At 36.4% G+C, this 26,351-nt stretch overlaps 1 protein-coding gene across 1 annotated transcript; it reads left to right on the top strand.

Moving 5' to 3' along the window:
• Positions 1 to 7,663: 7,663 nt before the first annotated feature.
• Positions 7,664 to 25,620, top strand: LOC107822142 (protein CHROMATIN REMODELING 25-like). Its single transcript, XM_075254733.1, has 21 exons — positions 7,664 to 7,969; positions 8,735 to 9,115; positions 9,575 to 9,661; positions 9,763 to 10,003; positions 10,073 to 10,198; positions 10,290 to 10,346; positions 10,431 to 10,517; positions 10,776 to 10,871; positions 18,485 to 18,535; positions 19,140 to 19,214; positions 19,322 to 19,408; positions 20,454 to 20,545; positions 20,631 to 20,763; positions 21,586 to 21,705; positions 21,790 to 21,903; positions 21,994 to 22,077; positions 22,166 to 22,240; positions 22,310 to 22,368; positions 23,001 to 23,175; positions 23,250 to 23,348; positions 24,922 to 25,620. The coding sequence occupies exons 1-21, from the start codon at positions 7,779 to 7,781 to the stop codon at positions 25,357 to 25,359; spliced, it is 2,868 nt and encodes a 955-aa protein (XP_075110834.1). The 5' UTR covers positions 7,664 to 7,778; the 3' UTR covers positions 25,360 to 25,620.
• Positions 25,621 to 26,351: the final 731 nt, after the last annotated feature.

Below are 26,351 nucleotides of genomic sequence, written 5' to 3'. Positions count from 1 at the left end.
AGCAGCGCCATCGATAACTGCAACTTGTGACCTCACCGTCGGTGAGAGAATGGAATGATAAAAGTTCAAACTCCGAGATCAATAAGCTCACACGATAGGAATGAAAGAAGTAAGATTGCCCTAATAGTTCTGTGGCCTCTCGAAGATAAGTACAGACGTCTCCGTGCCGATCCGCAAGACTCTACTAAACTCGCTTATGACTCGTAGCACCTATGAACCTAAAGCTTTGATACCAACTTGTCACGACCCAATTTCCCCTCTGTTGGGTTTCGTGATGGCACCTAGTCTTAGGGACTAGGTAAGTTTAACATTTACTGAATATCAACCTTAATAAAGAAAGTCTAATAGCTTCAAGATAGAAATATTTATGAAATATACATCTTTCCAACACCGACGGTACAAGTCATAAGCTCTACAGAGTTTCGCTCCACCTTCTAAACACAACTGTATGGAAATAAGTACAACAGTGTGAATATGAAATAGGAAGGTGACTCCGAAGCCTGCGAACACAACAACAAGTTTACCTTGAGTCTCCTCGGCAAGAATCTGCTCAGCTACTAATGATCAATACTTGGATCTGCACGAAAAATGTGCAGAAGTGTAGTATAAGCACACCACAGCGGTGCCCAGTAAGTATCAAGACTAACCTTGGAGGAGTAGTGATGAGGAACAGTCAAGACACCCACTAGTCTAATAAGCAGAACAAGTATAAGTATAGAAATAATCGAACATGATATCTATATAAAGACTAAGCGATATTGCTAACAATACAGTAACTATAATAAGGAAAGAAAACAGCAAGTAACAGTGGAAGACCATAATAAAGCACATAAAAATGAACGGAAATACAATCCAAATTCAAAATCACAAATACAGTAAGGACAGATCATAACTCAGCAACTACGACAGTTTTCACATTAGGTCATAACCAACAAACATCAGTCAATTAGTCGAATCCTTCAGTTGACAAAAACATTTCGAAATATACTTCTTTCAAGTAAATATTTTTCAAAAATAGATCTACAAAAAAGAATACCTTTCGAATATAACCCTTTCAAATAAATATCCTTCGAATATAAGTCACCCTATGACACCTCATCTCATAATCATACAATACGGGTCTCAATACCTGAACATTAACACTTGGCATCCTATGCCCTCATCACACCTCATAATCATACTAACAACTCGCATGCCCAAAAGAGTTATTCTCACAAGGGTGCTTAGCCATGTGTATGCTTGTACAAGTGTCCTAACATAGTTCATATCAGCTAGTAAGCGTAAGGACAAGAACGGACAATACATATAATGTTTACACAGGGATAAAATCAATGAAAACAACAACTCAGAACATAGTGATAATAACAAGGGATCTCCCAGGATACCGTCCTGTAGTCCCAAATGTAAATGTGCAAGGAGATCTCCCGGAATACCGTTTCGTAGTCCCAAAGTAAATATGCAGAATAAGGGGATCTCCCAGGATACCGTCCCGTAGTCCCAAACGTAAATGTGCAGGGGGATCTCCTGGACTACCACTCTGTAGTCCCAAAGTAAATATGCAGAACCTGGGATCTCCCGGGATACCATCCCGTAGTCCCAAACGTAAATGTTCAGGGGGATCTCTCGGAATACCATTCCGTGGTTGATGATAGGCTATAATTACGTTTTTTAGTCGCTTATTACACTCTAAATTTCTGCACTTTAATTGAGTTTGAACTTTAATCGCCAGTGTTTTGCACTAAATATGTATTTTATGCCTTGTAGGAGTGATTCCAATCTATGTAGGCATTATGCAATGAATTCAAGTGATTTGGAGATTTGAAGTCCAAGTAAAAGCCCAAGGAATTAAGCCGGGATTGTGTTCGGGGATTAACAGATGATTGTTAAGAACGAAACGAAGAATCGAGCGGGCATACAACGTATTGTCTAGTAAAATGCCCATAATTTTTTGCTCAGAACTCCGTTTGGGCTCCACAATATATCGTTGGAAAGCTATTTGAAAGGGCTACAACTTTCGTATTTTGAATTTTTGCAAATTATCACTACCGCACCGCACAATGCGACACAGCGTGCGCCACGCCTTTGGAATTCTCCTGTAGTCTGTCAGAATCAGCTCTTTGAACTTCCTACAAGCACACCGCAACGTGCGGTGCGCCTGTACAAATTTTACAGACCCGGAGTCCTATTTCGTGTAGGAAATGGTGTTTCGTCTAGGCCCGACCCTACTTGATATAAATACATATAAAAATGCTATTTTGAGCACGAAGGGCATACTTTTGACATAATTTAGACCTAAGAGGCTAAGGAGACCGGGGATTCGACCTAAGGAGGCAAGAACACACTAGAAGCAAGGCAGAGAATTAATTTACGAGTTTTTCACTTCTTTCTTCCTATTTTTATTATTGGTTATGAATTCTAGTATTGTAGTTATGTATACTATTATGAATAGCTAATTTTTTATCTAGGGTTTTGATGAAACCTATTGGAAGATGATTTTCCTGTTACGTTAATATAGATTTGTTGTAGTATTTTCTGTATTTGTTCAACTACATTATTATTGTGGTTGGTTGAAGAGCTCTCAATCAATTATGCCTATTTAGTAGTGTATTACTCGGGAGAGAATGCATATTTAGGTAGTTATTGTACAATATCACTCCTAACATATATGAGGGATCAATATGGAGGGTTTAAAGGTGGGATTAGGGATAATGAAACCTTGGGTGCGATCCGAGTGAGCCATACTTAATGTCAGCTAGCGTAATTCAGGAGAATATGTCTAGTAAATTATAGTAATTACTCGGGAAAGAGTTACGACAGTCACAGCGCTCATGATCGATAGAGAATACTTAGGCAAATTTATAGAAAACGTAGCGGGAAGGATTCCGACAATAGGGAAAATCATAACTCTAGACCTCCTTAATCTCGTCTCCAATCCTTATTATTGTTAATTGATAGTTTTACTGATTTCTAGTATTTGTTAGTTAATTAGATAAAAGTAAACATTATAATATTTATAAGTTAGGAATTGTTCAAGCTTGCCTTCTTTGTGATATTGAACAGTTGTAGCTAAGCTTTAGTTCTTTGTGAGATTCGACTACGTACATATAAACCAGATTATATTTGCAATGACTGCTTAGTCCTTTTTATAAGGCATAGTTGGACATGATTAGCAATCTCAAAGTAAATATGCAGAAAATGGGATCTCCCGGGATACCGTCCCGTAGTCCCAAACGTAAATGTATAGGGCAACCAAAGAGATAACAATTACAGTACGGCAGAAAACTCGTACATCACCACAACACGCACAACATCAACAATGACAATAATACAAGGTACGACAAGTAATCAACTCAAGAACTATAAATCACAAAGAAACGATAGAACCACCTCACAAGGAATAACCACAGAAAAGAATGCTGGCATAAAAGGGAACAGTTCAACAAGGAAAAAACTAACGTGTAGCAATGATCCCACAATATACAAGTCAATAACAAAGAAAATCAACACGAGTGAAGTAGTCCCAAATAAAGGCAAGTCAACAAAGATATAGGTTATCTAACTCCTTTTAAGGTTGGACAATTACAAGGATATTCGACAATTCAATTAAGGAAAGATGATCTTAGCTTCACTTAAGACTAAATAAAATAGGAGTCAATTAGGCAATAAGAGTGAATCATGAAGCAATTAATTCCAATTAAGCATGTAAAGGTGAAACTAATAAATAGGAAACTCAGTTATATCAAGAATAACTTCATACATAGTGAATATAAAAGCCTAAGGACCCTAAAGGCCAATTTTCCACACAAGGTTAGGCAAGATACTTACCTCAAAGACGACAAACCGATACTCTACAATGCACTTTTCGGGTAAAAAGACCTCCGAACGGCTCAAATCTAACCAAATTAACTTCAAAGCACAAATAAAATACATAAGAAACTATTCTGGATCATAGAGTCTCGGGCTTTAACAAAATCTAAAAATCGGTCCAAAAGTCGACCCCCGGGCCCGCACCTCGGAACCCGACAAATTTTACAAAATCCGAATATCCATTCCCATACGTGTTCAACCATACAAAAATTATCAAATTCCGATACTATTTCATCCCTCAAATCATGAATTTTCATTTTGAAATTTTCTTCAAAAATCATCATTTTCCTCAACTCAAAACACAAATTAAATGATGAAAATGAAGATAAAATCATGGAATATGTTAGATTCTAGGTGAAAAACATTTACCCAATCGATTTTCTTGAAAACCCCCAAAAGAAGCTCCCAAATCCAAGTTTAAAACTCAAAATATGAAGAAATGGCCAAACTCTCGACTTATATGATTCTGCCAGAACTTCCGCATGTGCGGTCAAGAAACCGCATCTGCAGGATAGCATTTGTGAGAGAGAGTCTGCATCTGCGAACTCAGTTGACCAAGCCAGGGACCGCATCCGCGGATATACAGCCGCATCAGCGACATCGCAGAAGCGAAAGGGAAATTGCAGGAGCGAGATTTCACCGCAGGTGCGATAGCTGGACAACAGAAGCGGCCTTCGCACCTGCGTGCCAACCTTCGCAGAAGCGAGCAAGCTCCCAAGCCTTCATGACCGCAGAAGCGGCCAGGATCACGCAGAAGCGGAGCCGCACCTACGCTCCAAGGTCGTAGGAGCGAAAACACCAGAAATCAGACATGCTCAAAACCATGCAAAAGATCTGAAACTCGTCTGAATCACACCCGAGGCCCCCGGGACCCCGTCTAAGCGCACAAAAAAGTTCTATAACCTAACACGCACTCGCTCGAGGTCTCAAATCATATCAAACAACATCGGAAATGCAAATCGCGCCATGAATCGAACTATGAACTTCCAAATCTTCCAATTTCAAAAACTCGTGCCGAAACCAATCAAACCAACCCGGAATGACGCCAAATTTTGCAGACATGTCCAAAATGATATAACGGAGCTGCTCCAACTCTCGGAATCGCATTCCAACCCCGGTATCACAAAAGTCAAATATGGGTCAAACCTCTCCATTTTCCAAACTTCAACTTTTCCAACTTTTGTCGAAATACCTCAAATTACTCTATAGACCTCCAAATCCGAATCTGGAAGTGCACCTAAGTCCAAAATCACCATACGAAGCTGTTGAGATTGTCCAAAACCCATTCCGGGGCCGTTTACACAAAAGTCAAATTCCGGTCAACTCTCGCTTCTTAAGCTTCCAAAACTAGATTCCTTCCCCAATTCGACTCCGAATCATCCAGTAATTGAATTCAACCATGCATGCAAGTCGATAACATAATATGAAGCTATTCAAGAACTTACGCCGCTGAATGGAACTTAAATTCTCAAAAAGACCGGCCGGGTCATTACAAAATATCTAGCTTCTCATAGTAGAAAATGAGGAAAACAGAGAAGAAATACTAATTAAACTGATAATACAAAATTAAAATGATAAACTATGATGTTTTTATCCCAAAATGATCAAAAACTTCCTAAAATGGAAAACTACAATTACTATAACTACTTGAACTTTAAAACTTGACCTACAAATGTGATTCTCGTCTATTTATAGTGGCCTAAAATTCACTGACAAAAATGCCCCTCGGGAGGTTCTGCGGTCGCACAATTCCATGTGCGGTCCACACATTGCTTAAATATGTAAGGAACTGGATTCTGCAGCTACACAATTTGGTCTGTGGCCGCACAATTCTTGTGCGGTCCGCACTTCAGGCAAGGCTTCAGTCTTGGTCATTTGCACTCTCTGAACTTTTTGAATTCTTGTCAGTGCGGACTAAGTTCTACGGCCATACAATTCATGTGTGGTCCGCACTTTTGCTTAAATTACTACTAGGATTCTTCACCATTTCTGCAACCGCGGAGGGAATTATGCAGTCCTCGCTTGCTTCTACGGACCACACTTCTTGTGTGATGCGCCCCTTCTTTCCTTGTGAGTCGGAACACTCCTTTTTGAATCGAGTTTCTTCATAAGAGTCCAAATTTCCAACATTCCTGCAATTTGCACACTTTCGTAAATTTTGGGAACATAAATCAATACTTTCTGACTAAAACAAAAGTAAAAATGTACTAATAAGTGGTCAAAATCCACACTTATTTCATTGGAATCAATTTTTGAATTTTTTTTTTCAGAATGCATTGGAGAAGAGATCAAAGTATTGGATACCTGTGTAAAAATAATAAGTATCAAATATATAAATAAAGTTTACTCTAAATATTTTGGAATTGGCAGAAAGAACAGAATCGTGGTTTCTTTTGGAATTGGTAGAAAATTTAAAGTTTTTTTTTTTACAATAAGTATTAAATGGCAGCTCAATAACTATTTTCACCTTTTAAAAAAGAAATCAAACTTTTGAAATGGGCAGAAATTAACTGCCATTAAGTTACGATTCTATTTCAAAAGAAAAAAATTCAAAATAACTGTCAACATTAAAATTTTTACATTTTCTAAAATAAATTTAAAACTCCAACAAAGTTGGAGAATTGTCCAAAAAATTTACACATGTTAATTTAATGTGATGTCACTTGTCATCATAATCTTTCTTTGCCTCTTCTATTATATAATATATTAAATATTAAATATTAATAATAATTAATAGTAATTAATAATGATATAAATTAATTAATAATTAATAATAATTATATATTATATTAATAATAGAGTATAAGAAGCATATTGCACCGGTTCTAATACTCCAGTTGAATTAATGCCTCAATTAGGATTTAAGAGCCTGGTTGGACATACAAAATTTTTCCTTTTTTCTCAATTTTTTTTTGAAAACAATGTTTGGTTATTTCATTCTTACTAATTTTTCTTTTTTCACTTGAAAATCCATTTTCAAATTTGAAAAATTGATTCTCACCAGTTTTTCAATTGAAAATGGGAATTTGCTAGTTTTTTATTTTACAAATTTACCCTATATTTTTAAAATTTATAAAATGATCCCATTAGTTTTTCATCTCTGGCAGATACATCTTTGGCGACTGATGGTAGGACATCAGTCCTAGTTGATACTTGAACTCTGCCTACTGGAAGTTTGATTATATGATTATGAGAAATATGTGACTATGCCTGCTTTTGCACCTTCTCTGTGTGTTAGTAAAATTAGAAAATGTAATATTGATTTTGCATCTTCTGTGTACTACAGTAAAGCAGAATATGATAACAGTTAACAATAGCATTTTGATTGTTTATTTCAAGTAGGATAATTAAATTAGGGTAGTTTTGATATTTTTTATAAGTTGTATGGGTATAAATAATGTTTTATGGTTTTAAAAAAAAAAAGACATCTAAATATGTTGCAAAAACTATAATCAAACACAACTTCATCTTCAATTCAAATTTTAGTGAAATTTCAAATTTGGAAATAATTTTTGGAATTCATGTCCAAACGCCTAGGCAGAGTTCAAATATCAACTAGGACTGATGTTCTACCACTAGTCGCTAAAAATGTATCTGCTAAAGATGAAAAACTAATGGGGTCATTTTATAAATTTTAAAAATATAGGGTAAATTTATAAAACTAAAAATTAGCAAATTCCCATTTTTAAGTGAAAAAGAAAAAATTGGTAAGAATTTAATAACCAAACATCATTTTAAAATTTGTTTTTGAAAAAAAGGAAAATTTTTGTATGTCCAAACGGGCTCTAAGTTTGCAATTACTGGAAACTTGTTAGGTACGTTTTTCTCCCGATCTCTTCGACTTACCGCCAAAATCGAAAGATTCAAAAGCCTTAAGCAGAGAGCAGCTTCTGAAAGAGTAAAGACGAGTAATGGAGGCCGAGGAGGAGGCTCTTTCGGCTTCAGAACGTGATGATTCGAGCGATGAATTCCTTTGCGAGGCCGATGATAACAACGATTTCGAATCTAATAGCGGCGATGATGACCATAGTGTAGAATCTCACGCAGGTACCAGTTCGCCTGATGAAGATCGAAAATCGCAAAATGTTGATGCTCTTGTGAGGTAGAGTCAATTATTCATTTATTCTTTGCTTGCAAAGACCTAGCATATAAGTAGTAGGTGGATAAGACTGCTCTTCGAGTATGGTGGAGACCTTTGGTTAAATTAGGGTTTCGCAGTTATTCATATGTTATTGTGACAGAAGCTGTTTATTTTGTCAATCGCCTGGCTCATGTCAGCGAGGAGTTCTGAGAGTAGCAGTTAAATATGGATTAACTATGCCTAAATCCCAAACTAGTTAGGGACGGTTATATGAATCTTCTATTTCCCTTCTACTGAGTTTGGCCAAGTGCTCCCTCTGTCCCAATTTATGTGATGCTATTTTCTTTTTAGTCTGTCCCAAGAAGAATGACACGTTTCTATATTTAGAAATAATTTAGCATTAAACTTCCTATTTTTTCCGCAATTAGATGATTTTTAGCCACACAAGTATTTATGGCTTGTTTCCTACCACAAAATTTCAAAAGTCTTTATGTCTTTCTTAAACTCGGTCAAACAATATCTTATAAATTGGGACGGAGGAAGTACTAAATAAATTTGTCTTTTAGGCAAATTAGGGGGAACTCTAACAGCAGCTCTATACAATTTGAAGTTTGTACCAATGTTCTGATTCAAGACTTTCCTGCAGAGTTATTAGAATGCACATTTCACTTTTTGTGCAAAATGAATTAATACTTTTTGAATTCTGATAGATCACTAATGCTGAAGGGAAACTATTTAGGAATCTTATAACATGGATCTAAGATATCCTGATTGTGATGAAATCAGGGGTAACCTTATTGTGAAAAGACAATCCCTACTTCCACGAGTCTATTCAGTGACAGATGCAGCAGCCAATCTCCGAAAGCCATTCAAACCTCCAAGCTCCAATGGTTACAGTAGTACCAATGAGCATCTATCCCGTCGTCTTTGTGCTCGTAAAAGGTTTGTGCCATGGGGGTCAACAAGGCCAGTGTTGCTTGCAATTACAAACAGGCTGCACGCTCCAGAAGCTGCTGAGATAGATGCGGTGGAAGAAAATGTAGAACTGCCACCTGGTGTTGAAGCTTTGGTGTTGTGGCAGCCTGAAGAAATTGTGGAGGAAGGCTGTAATTTAGTACCTATAATTGTGGATCCATTGCTTGTTAAGTTCCTTCGTCCTCATCAAAGGTACTTCATGATATAGAGTGTATTTGATTATTTGCATGTGATATTTAATGGTGCAATGTTGAATTAAGTGCATGAATGAAAGGGCAATGTTAAAATTGGAAGCTATGGACTTGAATGTATCTTAGTATGATGCCCTCAAAAGATTCCTCATATTGTCTGATTAGGTTACTTTGTGCCATTTAGTTCATGATATTCATGTTGAATTTGCAACATTATGCTGGTGATATGCATCAGTAAGTTGATAAATGTTCGCTCCTTGTCATAACTCCTAAAAGAATATTTATATTATTTGCTGAACTTCAACCTTCTACTTAATCTTTAACACCATTGTAGTATCCAGTCTCTTTTAAATGCATTTCAAACGCCCTAAGCAACACTGAGAAACTCTTAAATTTGATTTTTTTTAGCATGCATGCAGCATCTAAGTCATTTAAAGACTATACTTGATTTTACTTGCAGGGAAGGGGTCCAGTTCATGTTTGACTGTGTCTCGGGTGCACTTAGTACCTTCAACATTAATGGGTGCATTTTAGCTGATGATATGGGGTAAATTGTTTCTGATTATTCTCCCGTACTTCGTGCCTCTAAGTTGAGCAGGCTTAGGTATTTTGTTTTGCTTACTAGCTGCTTTTTGTGTTTTTGTGCAGTTTAGGGAAAACTCTGCAATCAATCACTCTACTTTACACTCTTCTTCGCCAGGGATTTGATGGAAAACCAATGGTCAGGAAGGCAATAGTTGTGACCCCTACCAGTCTCGTTAGTAATTGGGAGGCGGAAATCAATAAGTGGGTTGGAGAAAGAGTAAAGCTTGTTGCTTTATGTGAAAGCACCAGAGATGATGTTGTGTCTGGCATAGAAAGTTTTATTAATCCACTTAGTAATTTAGAGGTATTTTTTCTGACCTATCCAATTTGCAATTATGGCTAAGGATTATCAATTCATATAATGTTCTTGCAGGTCTTAATTGTTTCCTACGAGACATTTCGAATGCATTCTTCAAAATTTAGTAATTCTGGATCATGTGACCTTCTCATATGTGATGAGGCTCACAGACTGAAAAATGATCAAACGCTGACTAATCGAGTAAGACATATTTACTTATTCTGATGACCTAGATTTCCTTTTGTGGATGAATTAGAATCTTTGTTGAGCCCAATTAAAAACTTGTGATTAGGCGTTGGCTGCTTTAGCTTGCAAGCGCCGGGTTCTGCTATCAGGGACACCAATGCAAGTGAGATCCTATCAGACTTTTCCTTTAATATCTGTTATTAACACAATCTGTTTTTGCTGTTTGATGCATTTTTCTTTCATGCAGAATGATCTAGAAGAGTTTTATGCTATGGTTAATTTCACCAATCCTGGTATCTTGGGCGATGCTGCACACTTTCGGCGTTATTATGAGGTGAGCTTACTACTTGACTACACAGAAAGTTAACGTGAATTCTAGTGTCCTTATTCTTTTCCCACAACTTTGTGGGGTTAAGGAACAACATAAGCTTTTTATCATATCAGCATTGAATGCACACTCCATCTTATCTTTTTTTCTCTGGGTAAGGACAAATATATTTTTCGGGGTAAGGAGAAATATATTGGTTGTTACTCTTTCTTTCAGTATATAAGTATTTAATCTAATTGTGTTTTTTTATCCAACTGTTTGTAGGCACCAATAATTTGTGGTAGGGAACCCACTGCTGTCGAGGAAGAGAAGAAATTAGGATCTGACCGCTCTGCTGAATTAAGTTCCAAAGTTAATCAGGCAAGTTTTTCACTGAAAAGCATGCGGTGTCAGAATTTTGACTAGTCTATTCGCTGCTTAGCAATTCTACACCCAAAAATCCAGTGTAGAAGATAGATATATGATGGAAATATCACTCTATGGACTCAGAAGGCTTGAAACCAGTCCATAATCTTTTTATTTTCCTTTTGGAAGCAAAAGATTAAATCATTAAATTCGGGAAAATCGAAAATATTCAGAAATGAAATATAATCAGACATGACAGAAATTAATTAGTAAAAGTTAGTGCAAATTGGATTTGACTAGGAAATCATACTCCTTACAGAATTTGATGCCTGTCTCTTGACTAAAGCAACATGTTAGGGACCTAAAATCTGGTAAATGCTACATGTACTGATTTTTTTTTTCCTGATGAAGTAAGGTGTTATATCAGTGGAATCAAGAAGGGGCAAAAGAGTACAAAAGAAGTTTGGTTAGCTCCTATTACAAGAATTCATATATCTAGAACAGGGAGTTAACCAAGACCAAAAAGTTGGTTTGTATGCCAAAGTAAGAGAACTAGTGAAATCTAGAAGGGGGATGCCATCATTTACAGGGGTTAAGTTGCTCCAACTGAAAAGATTTATCATTTACCTAGATTTCAAGGAACAGTTAGGAGTTGAAATGACATCAAAAGCATATGTGATTTCTTTCTGTCCAGATACACCATAAAATACATGTTAGGGTCACCTGCCAGATTTTCTTGATGGTTCTGTCAGCTTTTCAAAAGCTCCAACTTTCAACTTTTTCCTTTATATTCTACGGAATTGTTCAACTAATGCAAAAACTGATAGGAACATGTGCCTTAGATCAGCAGCCACTGTACAATGCAAAAATAGGTGGTTGACTGATTCTGAATTGTCTTTGCACATATAGCATCTATTCACCAGCTGAAAGTTTGTTACGCTCCCCTGCTAGTTCGGATCTAGTTATGGGATGATGCGTACCAAATCAGAGTTAATATGGAGTAAATTAGGAGTTTGGGAAGAGGTTTTCTTTTTGCGACCTATGGTGCTGGATCGTTAAGAAAGAACCTGCAATCTCTTGAGTTAAAGTACTCCAAGTCTGGAATAATTTTTTATCTACCTTTCACTGAATTCAAATAACTTTAAATAAAAACACTGATGGATTAACCACCCACCTAAAAATTGGGAAATAACTTCCTAACACAACTGAAATGAGAAAGTGGCTTACTACTGATAACCGCTACTACTAATAATTACTACAGGAAATATATGAACATAACTATTAGATGCATGAAGTTGCTGAACTCATCTACTTCCTGATCTGAAACTTCCAATGTGTAAATGTTTGGTAGGCTAAAGGGGGGGGTGCTAACATTACTCCCCTTCTTCAAATCGCGCTTGCTCAAGCGAGAAATGTGGAAAGTGTTGTTGGTAGTCAAATCAGTGCAAGGATTTGACTCTTGTGCGTCAGATTCTTTTTCCTTTTCCGATAAAGATTCAATCCAGAATAATTTCTTGCATTGATGTCCCCGGGTAAATGGTTCATAACAAGTAAAACAAAGAGTCCCTTAAGGCATCTTTCCTCCATCTTAGATATGGTCAATTTCTTTACAAATCTGGTGTGTTGTTGAGGTGGGATATCTACGGTCTTTAATCTACGGACATATGATAATCAAATGAAGGGGTCGTCCCTTGTGTTCATAAAGCCGGGACATACTCAGTGCCGTAGCCAAATCTAGAGGATTATGCAACTCCACTTCAGTTTCTTTATAGTTAGCAAGACTATTGATATAAAGTTCAAATTTTTTGCGACTCCTGCAAAATCAATTGCTCAAACTTTTCCTCGTAATCTGCCACAGACCCGACCTGACACAACTTAGCCAATTCTACCAACTTCTAACTTCTGATTGGTGGCCCAAAACGAAGGTAATATTGACCTTTGAACTCATCCCAAGACGATTGAGGCATATCTGTCTCTAGTTGAAGGAACCAGAATTGTACATACCCCTTCAAATGAAAAGAAGCAAGTTCAAACCTTTTGTTCTTCTGCAGTTTGCTGGTGTCGAAAGAAGTGTTCGCACTTGTCAACCATCCCAAAGGGTCCTCTTGGCCACTAATACGTGGGAAATCCAACTTTGTATATCTAGGAACGCTGGAACTTCCTCTGATTTCTGATCCTGACCTTCCTGCCACTCCAGTTTTACCCTTCCAATCTCGATTATGACTGGTACTTTTAGTTGATTCAGAATCGGCCTTCGAATTTGCTAAATCCTTTGTGATTGCATCTAAGCGAGCATTTATTGCTTCCAATCCATATGGTGAAAATCGCTTCGAAAATCGCTTCAATCCGAGCTCCATCGCTCAAAAAATGAAAAAACTCTCGGACTGCCCGAATCATACACTGTCCAGAAATTTTCGCGGTTACTATTCACACGTGCGAAAAATACAGAAACTGCCCAGAAAATTGCAGTAACTTTTCTTTTCACTAAAAAGGCTCTAACTCCATCATACGAACTCGGAATTCGATGATTCTTGTTCCTATGAGTCACAAATAATAATACGAACATAGCCCTTCAGTCGAAACTCAATTCGGAGCTCATTTGCTCAGTTCAATACCCATTTCGCTCGTTAAACAATTAACTCATGTTTCGTGTCAAAAACCCAATCGCGACTTGATGAAATTAGACCAAAATTTCCAGATAAGTCCTATAATTCATTATCAAAATTCCGGAAGTCTCGAAATCAAATGTCGATCTCTAGAACTAAAAATGGATCTTTGGATCATTATATGCTTATGCTCAAAACGACAAAATCTTCCAAAAACTCTTCCAAAACTTATCCGAGACTCATGGGACCCCGACCAAACATGCCAACACACCCTAAAACATAATTCAAACTTGTTCCAACCTTCGAAACGCTCAAAACAACATCAAAACATCAAATCATCCTTGGATTCAAGCCTAAGAATTCCAAAACTTCTGAAATCCGAATTCGATCAAAAAGTCGACCAAACAACGTCCAAATGACCTAAAATTTTGCACACACATCACAAATAACATAACGAATCTATAACAACTCTCGGAATTCCATTCCGACCCTCGGATCAAAATCTCACCTATCAACCGGAATTCGCCAAAATACTAACTTTGCCAATTCAAGCCAAATCCTTCCACGGACTTCCAAAATGCATTCCGATCGCGCTTCTAAGTCATAAATCACCCAACGAAACTATCCAAATCATAAAATTTCTGATCCGAGCTCATATACAAATATGTCAACTCTTAGTCAACCTTTCAAATTCAAAGCTTTCAACTGAGACTGTTCCTTCAAATTCATTCCGATTTTTCCTGGAAACCAAAACCAACGATCTACATCAGTCATAATACGTTACACGGGGCAAGTCATGCCCGAGAACTGGCGATCAAAGTACAAAAGCTCAAAACGACCGGTCGGGTCGTTACATGAGCGCTTCTATATATTAAGGCTGTCAACGTTAAAAATTTAAAAAATTTATCAAGTTCAAGCCCAGGTATGTGATCTCCTCATCCTTCCCCCAAAATAGCAGCGAAATGCTGAGCAATTTTTTTTCCCTTCAGTTCTTTTTCTCATTCTCTTCTTCATCTTCTTCTTTTTCTTTCACTATTTCAGTGATAAATTGCAGCGAAATGCTTTAATCTTGTAGAACAATAGGATGCTCATTTTGTACTTTAATTGATGCTACTCTTTAGTTTTTATGTTGAAGTATTGAACATTTGCGTAAAATTACATGTGTTGTCTATGCAGTATTTATTTCAATATTTTTAAAAAAAAACTCCGCTTCACTTCAAAAAAGCGAGCGCTTCGCTTCTCGCTTTAAGCGAAAAGGGGCTTGTCGCTTTTCCTCACTTCACGCTCTTCACAACACTGACATAACATTGAGGCGTCATTACAAAGCTCGTAGTGTAATTGATCCAATTAGTTTGGACAACATCGATGATGCTAATGAATGGCTAACTGGAGTCTCCCGGAAGATCATGCAAATGAAGAAGTATTTGAGGAAACTTCTGATTTCACTTGGGGTGATGTTGCGGAGGCGCGTGGAATTAGGGAGAGGATTTATGGTTTGAGGGGGAGTACCTCAAATTCAAGTTCACAGAGGAAGGGAAAAGAAGTAGCTACTTTGTCCCTAGTTGATGAAGAAGAAGAAGTTGAAGAAGATGACGAGCAATATAATAATGATAATGGAATACAAGAATTTGACAATCTTGTTCACAGAGGAAGGGAAAAGAAGTAGCTACTTTGTCCCTAGTTGATGAAGAAGAAGAAGTTGAAGAAGATGACGAGCAATATAATAATCATAATGGAATACAAGAATTTGACAATCTTGTAGAAGAATAGGATGTTCATTTTGTGCTTTAATTGATGCTACTCTTTAATTTTTACATTGAAGTGTTGAACATTTGCTTACAGTTACATGTGTTGTCTATGCAATATTTATTTTAAAATTCCGCTTCACTTCAAAAAAGCAAGTGCTTCGCTTCTCGCTTTAAGCGAAAAGGGGCTTGTTGCTTTTCCTCGCTTCATGCTCTTCACAACACTGGGTGCGGGGATCCTGCTAAAAATAATTCAAAAAAAGAAAAATATAAAAATATCTCTAAATTATGAGAAATTTTATGGAATACTTATGTATAGCTTGTAAATTGTGGATTTCTTTTTTATTCTCAAGTTGTAGATAAGTAAAGGATTAATTTCCTAGATAATGTATGCTATTTTCTTCAAATTTACCCTAGTTTTGGTTCTGATTTCGAGAATCAAATTGTATCTCGTGCGGATCCCATACCCACACTCATATTACTGTCGTGTCTACATGGGTGCGGTACCTAAACTGCCGTGTGGGAGCAACTTAGATCACCACCATACTCAACCACCAGTATCGACCGCCACCATACTTAGAGCCCGTTTGGCCAAGCTGCCAAAATCTGCTTATTTTAAAAAGTACTTTTTTAAAAAGTACTTTTGAAAAAAAACTGTTTGTGTTTGGCCAATTCATTTAAAAAGTACTTTTTGAAACATTTGGTAAATAATTTGTGTTTGGCCAATCATTTCAAAAAGTGCTTTTGAGTGTCAAATTACCAAAAAGGATAGTACCAAGGTCGTATAATTCTTTTAAACAAAAAAATGAACTTAAATATTTATCGTAAGAGACTTTTATTATTTTTATATTTTATTTAATTAAAATATAAAACATAAAGTAAAAAAACATATTAAAGATTTAAATCAATTTTACATATATAGTTATACTAAAGTATATTATATTATCTAGTATAATTACTTATTTTTATTTGATGATTTGAATCATTAAAATAACATCATTCAGTATAAATTAGAAGTCTATCCACAAATTACTATATATTGATAATCCATCATGAAATAATAAGTAAAGTCACTCGCACATGATAATACTTCTCAACAATTTCATCTCTACTTCTATCACACAACACTTCAATATTAGTAGAAGACTTGCCTCGCATTTCTAAAGAAATATCATAAGGCTGATCTCCTTCATCAATCTTTGCGGTAATGTCTTCATTAGCATAATAGTTGAATTCTTTATCGGTAAAAAAATGTTGTCGGATGAAATTATGTATAGCCATGGTTGTTGTAACTAAATGATTTTGAGTGTCAACCTTGAAAGATGGCATTGAGCGTAAGATAAAAATAATTTTAAATATATTAAAAAAATCGTAAAAGAAATAGTTTAGTATGTTTAAATTCTAATTCAAAAAGAGTAACTAATTATTAACAACACATAATGTATAATTTATTTTAAAAAAAAAATTTAAATTCAAAAAGAAACTAATTATTACCTAACCTTACTAACTTTGTCCTAAAATGCCAAGTGGCCTATTGTGAGGCTGCCACTTGACTAAATCTGGATGCATTTTCTTCTTCTTTTAATAATATATAGATAGATTATGCAATGCAATTGTAAATTTATTACCTATTTGTAGGTCATTTTCACAAATCAGATTTGATAACTGTTTTAAAGATTCGGGAACTAATAGCATATAATAGAAGAAATTATAAATAATTATTTGTAGGAAGAGAATTGATAATCCAAAGAGGATGCAGATAATTTGCTTTAGTATGAAAAAAGAAGAAGATAATTTGGAAAGTTACGAGACATTACATAAAGAAAAGATCAAAAACAAAAAGTCAATAAAAAATTTGAAAAGTTACAATATGATTCATATATATGATATCTTTAATTTTAATAGGATGGTAAAAACTAGAAACAAAAATGAAAAGAAAAAACTTAAATTAGTAAAGGATAATTTGGAAAATATAAATTTATGGTGAGGATAGTTTTGTCTTGAATAAATTAATTTTCTACTTCTGCTTCTGCTTCTTGGAAGAAGCTAGAATTTTCTGCTTCTTCCCAAAAGTAGAAAAACTGCTTCTGCTGCTGGCAAAAAGTACTTTTCTGTATTGGCCAAACAACTCAAATTTTTCAAAAAGTACTTCTGGCCTCCCAGAAGCTTGGCCAAACTGGCTCTTAACCACCATCATCGACCATCACCATCCAAGCTGCCACTACCATCATTATCAATCACCCACCATCCCACCATTATTGTATTCCGCCACCCACCAACCCACCATTATCAACTAACACCACCACCATTATCCTCAACCATAGCCACTCGCCCGCCCATCTGAACTATCACCACCAGCCATTCTCACTACCATCAACCATAGCCGCCATCGTCCACTATTATAAACCATCACAACCCACCACTATCTTTCTCAACCACAACTACCATTATCAATCATCACTAGCTACTATCCAGACTAGAACTACCACCATCAACCAAAACCATCACCAACCACAACCTCTAGTCGACATCCACAAGCACCAGTTAACCATCACCACCACCAACTCTCGTATTATTTAAATTTTTTTATTAATAGAATACTAAATTAATTAGTATTTTTTTTGAATTTTCTATTTATTAATTTTTAAATAAAAATAAATTTTTACATTCAGATGTTGAAAAAACAAATAGTCTTAATCATCTAGTATTCAGATAGTAATACACATATATTGATGTGTATTCAGATTTAGACGTTTTAATCTTAATATACATCTTAATATTCAGATGTGCATTCAGATTCAGACGTCTTAATCTTTAAACTAACACATGAGGCCTAACAGATGCCGGAAGTTGCTGAACTCATCTACTTCCTGATCTTCTGAAACTTTCCATGTGTAAATGTTTGGTAGACTAAAAGGGTGCTAACAAAGTTCCTTCTACATGGATTGTCTTGGATCGGATAGCATCTTTGAGGGCTCTCCATGTAAAGCACATGACCCTTGTAGGGAGTTTTGACTTCCATATCAGCTTCCAGGGCCAATGCTCAATCACTTCATTAGGTGCACACAGTTTGTTGTACCCTAACTTCACTGAATATGAACCTTTACTGGAGTTACCCCACCTTAGTCCGTTGTTTACTTGTGAGTTCATTCTAAAGCCTTTAAGTATTTTGAAGTGCTTTGAAGTGTTTTCATTTCAAGCGTTTTTCCCTCACATGTGGTGATTTGAAGTGTTTTCCTGCATATTACTAACAGCCTTTTTTGTTCCTAATTGTCAGTTTATTTTGAGGAGGACAAATGCGTTATTGTCAAACCACCTACCACCAAAGGTATGCCTTATCTTTAACTCATTAGCTAATGTAACACAGTGTATTATGAAGAAGTGTTGAATGTGTTAAGAAGATTCGACATTAGAAGAAGCACAATGACTTTATCTATTGCACTTTTTGCTACTCTATAGGATCTGTTATTTTGTGTAGACTGTTGTTTGAGTTACTAATTAAATGATAAACCGCCAAGTTGTGATTTTGGCATCTAGGGCAAACTTCTTTCGTCTCCTGTATGTTTGACTGACAAAATTCGGACCAAGTAGAGTAGTAATAACTTTTTTATACTCGAATTATTAAGTGACTTTTTGGAGTTTAATACAGCTTTTGACTGTGTTCTCCTCCTAACTCGAAGACTTAGGGGTGCAGCAGAACAGTTAACTCAATACTACAAAAAAGAAAAAAAAAACTAAATGAAAAGAATGTTATTTAGGTGTTAAAGCAACGCAAGTAAAAAAGAAATCAAAAGTTTTACCTCAAAAAATCTTTATTCATTTATCCTGTTCAGAAAAAAGAATGTCTTCTCATTTATGTAGATAGTAATTATATGTTGGTAAGCGTTTTGATCTTCTGAAGGTTCTGAGTGAAATCACTTTTTACTCTGCAGATAATCGAAGTTGTTTGTTGCAAGTTGACACCTCTCCAGTCAGATCTGTACAATCATTTTATACATTCGAAAAATGTACAATTCTTATTTGTTGTAGCTTTTTCTCATGTGGAGTACTTATATCATTTAGCTCTTCTCTAGGATAATTTAGTTTGTTTTTGTTCTACCACTACCAAGTACAGGTGAAACGAGCTATCACTGAAGAAGCAAAGCAATCAAAAATCTTAGCTTATATAACAGCTCTGAAGAAGCTTTGCAATCATCCGAAGGTGAGCTATCATTGGCTCATAGTTTCTCAAGTCTATTCATTTGTAACAACTATACTGCTTATTGTCTAAAAAAAGTATACCGGCATTGGGTCTTCTTTTAAGATACCAGCAACGCCACAAGGTTTTCCTTTTTTTTTTTGTGTGCGTACTTTTTTAGAGGAAGACAAACAGATTAAAGAATAGCAACTGATACTTATAAAATGTACCGAAAACCATTGCTTTAATGTTGATACCTCGAATTGTACCTGAAACTATTGCTTCATGTTGATACCTTGAACATGTACCTGAAACTAATGCTTTATGACAAAAGTAGGTGTTAGAGCATTTTGCACTTCCATTGCAAGATAGTGGTGAAGTTAATGGTGGTAACTTATAGGCACCCATAGAAGACTAATTCCTTATAATTGAAAATTATGGAAAGATAAACCTCTTGAATTGTCCTTGCTTTACCTTGTTACTTCTTTTTCTCAATCCTTATTACTTTCATAGCAGAATGTAATCCCAAATAGGAGGTAAGAAATTTCTAAGCCAACATAGCGAAAACCATGATATTATCCCTTTTGAATTTGTTAAGTTGATGGTCAGTGCCTGTAGTAACTTCTATAAATGAATATTCCTGAGAATTTGAATTTGGGAGAGCAAAACTTTAGGATAATTCTTCTTGTTGACCCTTTCTTTTTGATATCGAAGAAATTTCCTGTGGGTTTCTGGCCTGACTCCAGCAGCGCACTGGTTAGAAACTCCGGGGAGTATGGGTTTGCCAATTGACCCTCCTTCCAACTTAAACACCAGACTTTGTCTACCGCAGGGGCTGACGTGCACCTAACACCTACATCACGTGTTGCTTCCTTAACACGGGACCTAGGCCCTGGGGTCCTGTCCCCCTTGTGTTAACCTTTTACTGCTTTTCCTTATTACTTTCATAACACATTAAAATGCGAAAAGTTCCTACTCCAACAAAGTCAAAACCATGATATTATCCTTTTGAGTTTAGTCAGTTTTGCAAGTAACAAAACTGTTGCTTACTAATGTCAAATATTTGAAGCTGATATACGACACAATACGAAGTGGAAGTCCAGGGACATCAGGATTTGAGGACTGCATCCGCTTTTTCCCTCCAGAAATGTTTTCTGGAAGGTAAGCTGTTTTAGCCCACTGTCTCTCTGAAAATTGATCTTCAACTTTTTTCCCAAATAAAGGAGTCTTACAAATAATCTGCTAGGTGTGGCTCATGGACTGGCGGAGCTGGGTTGTGGGTTGAACTGTCAGGGAAAATGCATGTCTTAGCCCGGCTACTGGCTCAACTTCGTCAGAAAACTGATGATAGGATTGTTTTGGTTTCCAACTACACACAGGTATCGAGGAGTAACTCTATTAACAGAATCAGACATGTGAAATACAAGTTTTTCTGTTACATGTGTTAGTTTTCTTTGATTTGAACGAATGTTTAGTTTGCTCTGGCTTTAATTTCAGCTTCTGATCACAATTATGAATTTTGGGTGGCTTAATGTACTCGCCACTAGTGTTTTCATTAATTAATGGGCCTGTTAAGATCACCAAATCATTTTTTATACTGTCTAAAAGCATTTGTATTTTTTGATGGGCTCTGTCCGGATATTGTTAGAAATGAAAGGGAATATAGTTATTGACAGTGCTTTTGGTGTCATTACCTCAGTCTGGTATAATTTCCATATTTAGTCAATCCTAGGAATTGCACTTCCTTTTGCAGATTTGCTAACTTTGTTCTTCCCATTCTAACTCTTGGTCGAGTGCTCTTATGTTTTCTAAAATTGAGGTACATGCCACAAATCTTCATCTCTTAAATACCGAATGTTTTTCTCGGTATTAATAATCTAATTTCTATAATTGTAATCGGATCAAGTGGCTGTATTATCTATCCAGTCTCTAGCTCCTTTAGTTACTTGGTTTAATTTCTGCTGGTAAAACTTTAGCATCGGTCCGACAATCAGGCTATTTTGATGACTATAACATCTGTTTCATAGGATAGCAAAGGTCAACAGCCTGCTTTCAAGATTCGAACACTGCTATATATCATTATTTATTTGTTTACCTATAATCAACTTTTCTAGTGTATAAGTCAGTAACTGAAATCTCACTTTTACTTTTCTCTTCTTTCTTTTGCGTCTGTCCTAACTGTGTAAGTTGTGAATAATCAGACACTGGACCTTTTCTCTCGATTATGCCGTGAAAGGAGATATCCCTTCTTAAGACTTGATGGAACTATATCAATTAGTAAAAGACAGAAGCTAGTTAATCGTTTCAATGATCCAACAAAGGTACATGGGGATGTTGTTATGCTTTAATTTTTTTATGCTTTCACAGATTTGGCATTAGCAAGACTTATTTAGTGCATATTTTAGGATGAGTTTGCATTTCTGTTGAGCAGCAAGGCTGGAGGTTGTGGTCTTAATTTGGTCGGTGGGAACCGTCTGGTTTTGTTTGATCCTGATTGGAATCCAGCCAATGACAAACAGGTGAAAGCTTTTGCCCGAGAATTACCAAATGACGCCAGAATATATTGCACATCAGGTACATAATTTCCAGATTTTCCAACTCTTCCACAGGCTGCTGCAAGAGTCTGGAGAGATGGACAAAAGAAAAGGGTCTACATCTATAGGTTTTTGAGTACTGGAACTATTGAAGAAAAGGTTTGATTGTTCGAGCTTAGAAGCATTTGCTTAACAAGTTCCTATTTGCTCTCCTTCTCCATTGAAGAAGCATTATATTTATTTGCAGGTGTACCAGCGTCAGATGTCAAAGGAAGGTCTTCAGAAAGTTATTCAGCAGGAACAATTAGATTCTGATATCCAGGTACTGTTTTGGAGTCTCTTATCTTTTCTTACTCTTCTGCTGAAATGTGGTACCAATACGTGATTGCAGGGAAACTTTCTCTCGGCAGAAGACCTGCGGGACCTGTTCACATTTCATGATAGTGTGAGGTATGTTCCCGTGCGAAATTGCATTAGCTAGTGCATTAGAAGTCTCCAATACCTGCATGGCTCAAGTATTTTTATCAGTTGTTACAGTGAAGTTGGGCCTTCCATAGCGTGGAAGTGAAGAGGACTCCAAACCCGGTAGATCGAGGATTTAAAGGCAGTGGGTACAACTCTTCGCACGTGTGTGTGTGTGTGTGTATGTATACACATCATAATTATTTAGTTTGAGTTTGCGGCATTATGTGCAACTACTGCTTATATGCAGGATATGTCTCTGAGAATTACACACTATCACCCGATTTCCTGTTTTGCATTTTCAAATGAGGAAAAAACATTTGAACACATTGAAGTATGGTTAAGAATTCATCTTTTTCTCTGATCTGTTTCCTTTGGATAAGAAGAAAGATTGTCCACTATATCGGCGGGGTTAACTTTATAGGAGAAATTACTTATGGCAGCTCAACATTGTGTAGATCTCATGTTCCTTCATGTTGGAGCGATGATTATTTAAGTAGATTCAGACATTTTATTATGGCCGAGTGTAATCTCATCTTTACGCTCTTCTATAGCTTCATATCTCATATAACCAAAATGCATATTGTCTTTCATATTTATTTCAACTGCTGTCAATACAGGTCTGAGATTCATGAAAAAATGAGCTGCAACCGCTGCCAACGAGATGCAGTGATGCCAGATGACAACCCAATAGCTGATTTCAACACTCAGGGTCTTCAGCCCGAACAAGAGGATATTGGGGGATTTGCAGGCGTAGCTGGTTGTCTGCATACATTACGAAGCTCGGAGAAACAGGTTGGTTTATATTTCTGTAGCCCAAGTTTCAGTTCTGTAATTTGGTTCTCATGCTAACAAACATCCTTTTCCAGATTGGAGCTCCAAAGGAAGAGGACTTGGCCAGTTGGGGTCATCATTTTTCCCCAAAATCTGTGCCAGATGTAATTTTCCAGTCTGCAGCAGGAAACGAGGTAAGCAGAGAGGTCAAATTGCTATTACATTGAACTCAGACCACAACCTCCTCTCCTCCCACGCCCTGTACAACAAACCCAGTGTATTCCCACAAGTGGAGTCTGGGGAGGGTGGGATGTACGTAACCTTACCTCTATCCTGGAAAGGCACAGAGGCTTGTTTCCAATAGACCCTCGGCTGAAAAAGAAGAGAAGGTGCACAACGACAAGTAGGAACAACTCAAGATAATAAGAAAATTGAGTCAAAGAAAGCAATCAAACAATAGGTAGTAAAAACAATTTGAGAATAAAACGAACACAAAATATTAAGAACGCTGACGCAAAGATAACAATCAAACTGTGGGTAGCAATATCAATCTAAGAATAACACAAAACCATACAAACACTAATGCTATTGGACTAAGAAAGAAAAAGAGACACGCTCGACTAATTACTAACCTTCTATCCTAATCCTCAACCTCCACATCCTCCTATCAAGGGGTCATGCCCTCAATAAGCTCCAACTGTGCCATGTCCCGCCTAATCATCTCTCCCCAATACTTCTTTGACTTATCTCTACCCCTCCTCATACCCACCATGGCCAACCTCTCACACCTCATAATTGGGGCATCTATACCTCTCCTCTTAACATTTCCGAGCCTCGCCTTCTGTATCTTATCCTCCACGGGAGCAACTCCCACCTTATCTTGAATGACTTCATTCCTAATCTTATGTAACTTGGTGTGCCCACACATCCATCTCAACATCCTCATTTCGGTAACTTTCAACTTTGGGAGTTTTGACTGGCCAACACTCTGCCCCATACAACATAGACGGTCTAACCACCACTTTGTAGAACTTACCTTTAATAAGTTCTGGGTAACAAAAAAGTAAATGAAGAAATAAAAAAGGATTGAATAGAGAGTCAAACTTTTGAATTTTATTAATGTACTAAAAGATCTTCAAAAATCTACTCACGTGGCATACTCCAATAAATGTTGAGATAGATTATTATGACCAATGGAGTATAGGCAGATTTAGTATTGGTATATGGATGAATACCAAACAAAACCGTAAAAGTACCGCTTGAAAATTTTGCAAGTTGTTTAAACTTTGGAACCAAAATTAAGACGATGTACAGGGTTTAGGAGTAAAAGTAACATTTTAAATTCTAGTCTGTGTGTGTATAAAAATCTATATTTCTGATTAAATTTTGGTTTAAAGTATAGTTTTAGCTTCAAATAATTTTAAATGTCTCGCAAAACTCATTAAATCATATGGTTATAGATACAGTTTATTACAGTCCAATTTACAACATGAACTACACGTTTCTAGGAATTCTACTACTACAAAATTTTGTGAATTGCATGTCTAGGAGATCCCATAGCTTGTACTGAGTAGAAACTTTTTGGGCCTGCTTTTCCGTACTCCAAAGTTTCAAGCTAAGAACAATGTGAAAGTTCGTTGTAGGATACTTACTAATGTTACATAATGAAGCCAAAAAAGGAGACAAAGTTAACCCTTTATGTCCCTCGGGGTCTTATTTACTGTTCTATTATCTGAAATTGGAATACTCATTTTGTATTATTTGCAGGTTTCTTTTGTTTTCTCTTACCAAGTGGATGGGAAGCTTGTGCCTGTTGAATCAACACTAAAACCAAAACAGAAGGTGGAAAATAGAGAATTGTCTCATTTCAAAGAAAAACTTTTGAAAAAGTCCAATTTTTCATCTCCACGACGAGCACCATCATTGCCAACATTGTCATCAAGCAAACAATCCAGCGAGAAGGAAAATTCAATTCAGAAACTGAATTTGATATCGCAAGCTCAAGCGCTGTCAACATCAACTCCTAATGAAATTTCTATGAGTACATTACCTGCATTTTTCAAACCTTTGCAAAAGCCAAGAAGCAAGTTAAATAGACCTTTAGAGGATACTAAAATAAACTTGAAGAACAAATTCTTTTCCGAGAATCATTTGCCCAGAAAGAGATTATCTCCCGATTACATAGATGATGATGATTTTGCCTAGGTTTTTGTTCCTTTGCATTGTTTCCTTCATATGTTTCACTTTACCTGGCTACAATTTAACAATTTCCGGAGCTATTAAACCAGTCCTATATGTTTCAATTATATCGGGTTCTCAGTAAGAGAACCCAAGTAGGTTTTAGTAGAGGCATTTGATTGGTGAAATATTTACACTGAAGGCATGGCAAAAAATTTGATGGTATGGACCATTCTTCTGGCTTCATTTAAGGAACATTCACATTAGTTGATTCTTATGTTTTGCAGATATTTCTTATTTTCTCCCATTTGTGGCATGCTGGAAGGAGACTTCTTGATATGTAGGTTTTATCTTCATATATACAATGAACGAACCAAAGTTGAACTTCTATTTGGTTTTTAATGGTATTTGTCCATTTTGATGGTTTGGCCCATTCTTCTGGCCTCAATTCAGGGAATATTGCCAATAAGGATTGGCATTAGTCAATTATTATCTTCTGCAGATATTTCTTGTTATCTCCCATTGTGGGATGTTGGAAAGAGACTTTTTGATATGCTCTCAGTAGTAATTGATTTCACCACTTCTTGATGAGGGTTTGTCCATTGTATTTGTCCATTCGAGTCTTTGAAATAAAATAGGGAGAGCATTGACAGTACATCTCTTTTTCCCCCAACAAAAGTAGATATTATATTACTGCGACGAACAAACAAATTGGGCAAAGGTGCCCGTAGCATCATGTGCAATCTAACTAGGGTAAATGTGCTCCAATGATACTTCTTTCAAAAAAGTAATAGAAAACTTAGCTAAGTTGTGTGCTAGCAACTTTCTAGGAATATAAACAAAGTCTACATTATTAAACAAAGTCGATAGCTTGCACGTCTTCGCAAGCTGCTTCTATTTCCCATGAGGTAGTGACTTTCTTTTTGTATCATTTCATTAATCTATTTGCTTTTGATAAAAGCTTCACCTTGTTTCAACCACTTCTGGTTGCACTTTCAATAACCATTCTTATAGCAAGC

Source organism: Nicotiana tabacum, chromosome 6 (assembly GCF_000715075.1).
Source record: "Nicotiana tabacum cultivar K326 chromosome 6, ASM71507v2, whole genome shotgun sequence".
Lineage (NCBI taxonomy): Eukaryota > Viridiplantae > Streptophyta > Magnoliopsida > Solanales > Solanaceae > Nicotiana > Nicotiana tabacum.
This window is presented reverse-complemented; position numbering and strand designations above follow the sequence as displayed.

What these genes read in the sequence shown, in the direction of transcription:
- LOC107822142 (XM_075254733.1), top strand. Translation starts at nt 7,779, where the DNA reads ATGGAGGCCGAGGAGGAGGCTCTTTCGGCTTCAGAACGTGATGATTCG. An exon ending in CTGGAACTATTGAAGAAAAG is followed by an intron (nt 22,078 to 22,165) that starts GTTTGATTGTTC and finishes ATTTATTTGCAG; the next exon opens with GTGTACCAGCGTCAGATGTC. An exon ending in ACATTTCATGATAGTGTGAG is followed by an intron (nt 22,369 to 23,000) that starts GTATGTTCCCGT and finishes CTGTCAATACAG; the next exon opens with GTCTGAGATTCATGAAAAAA.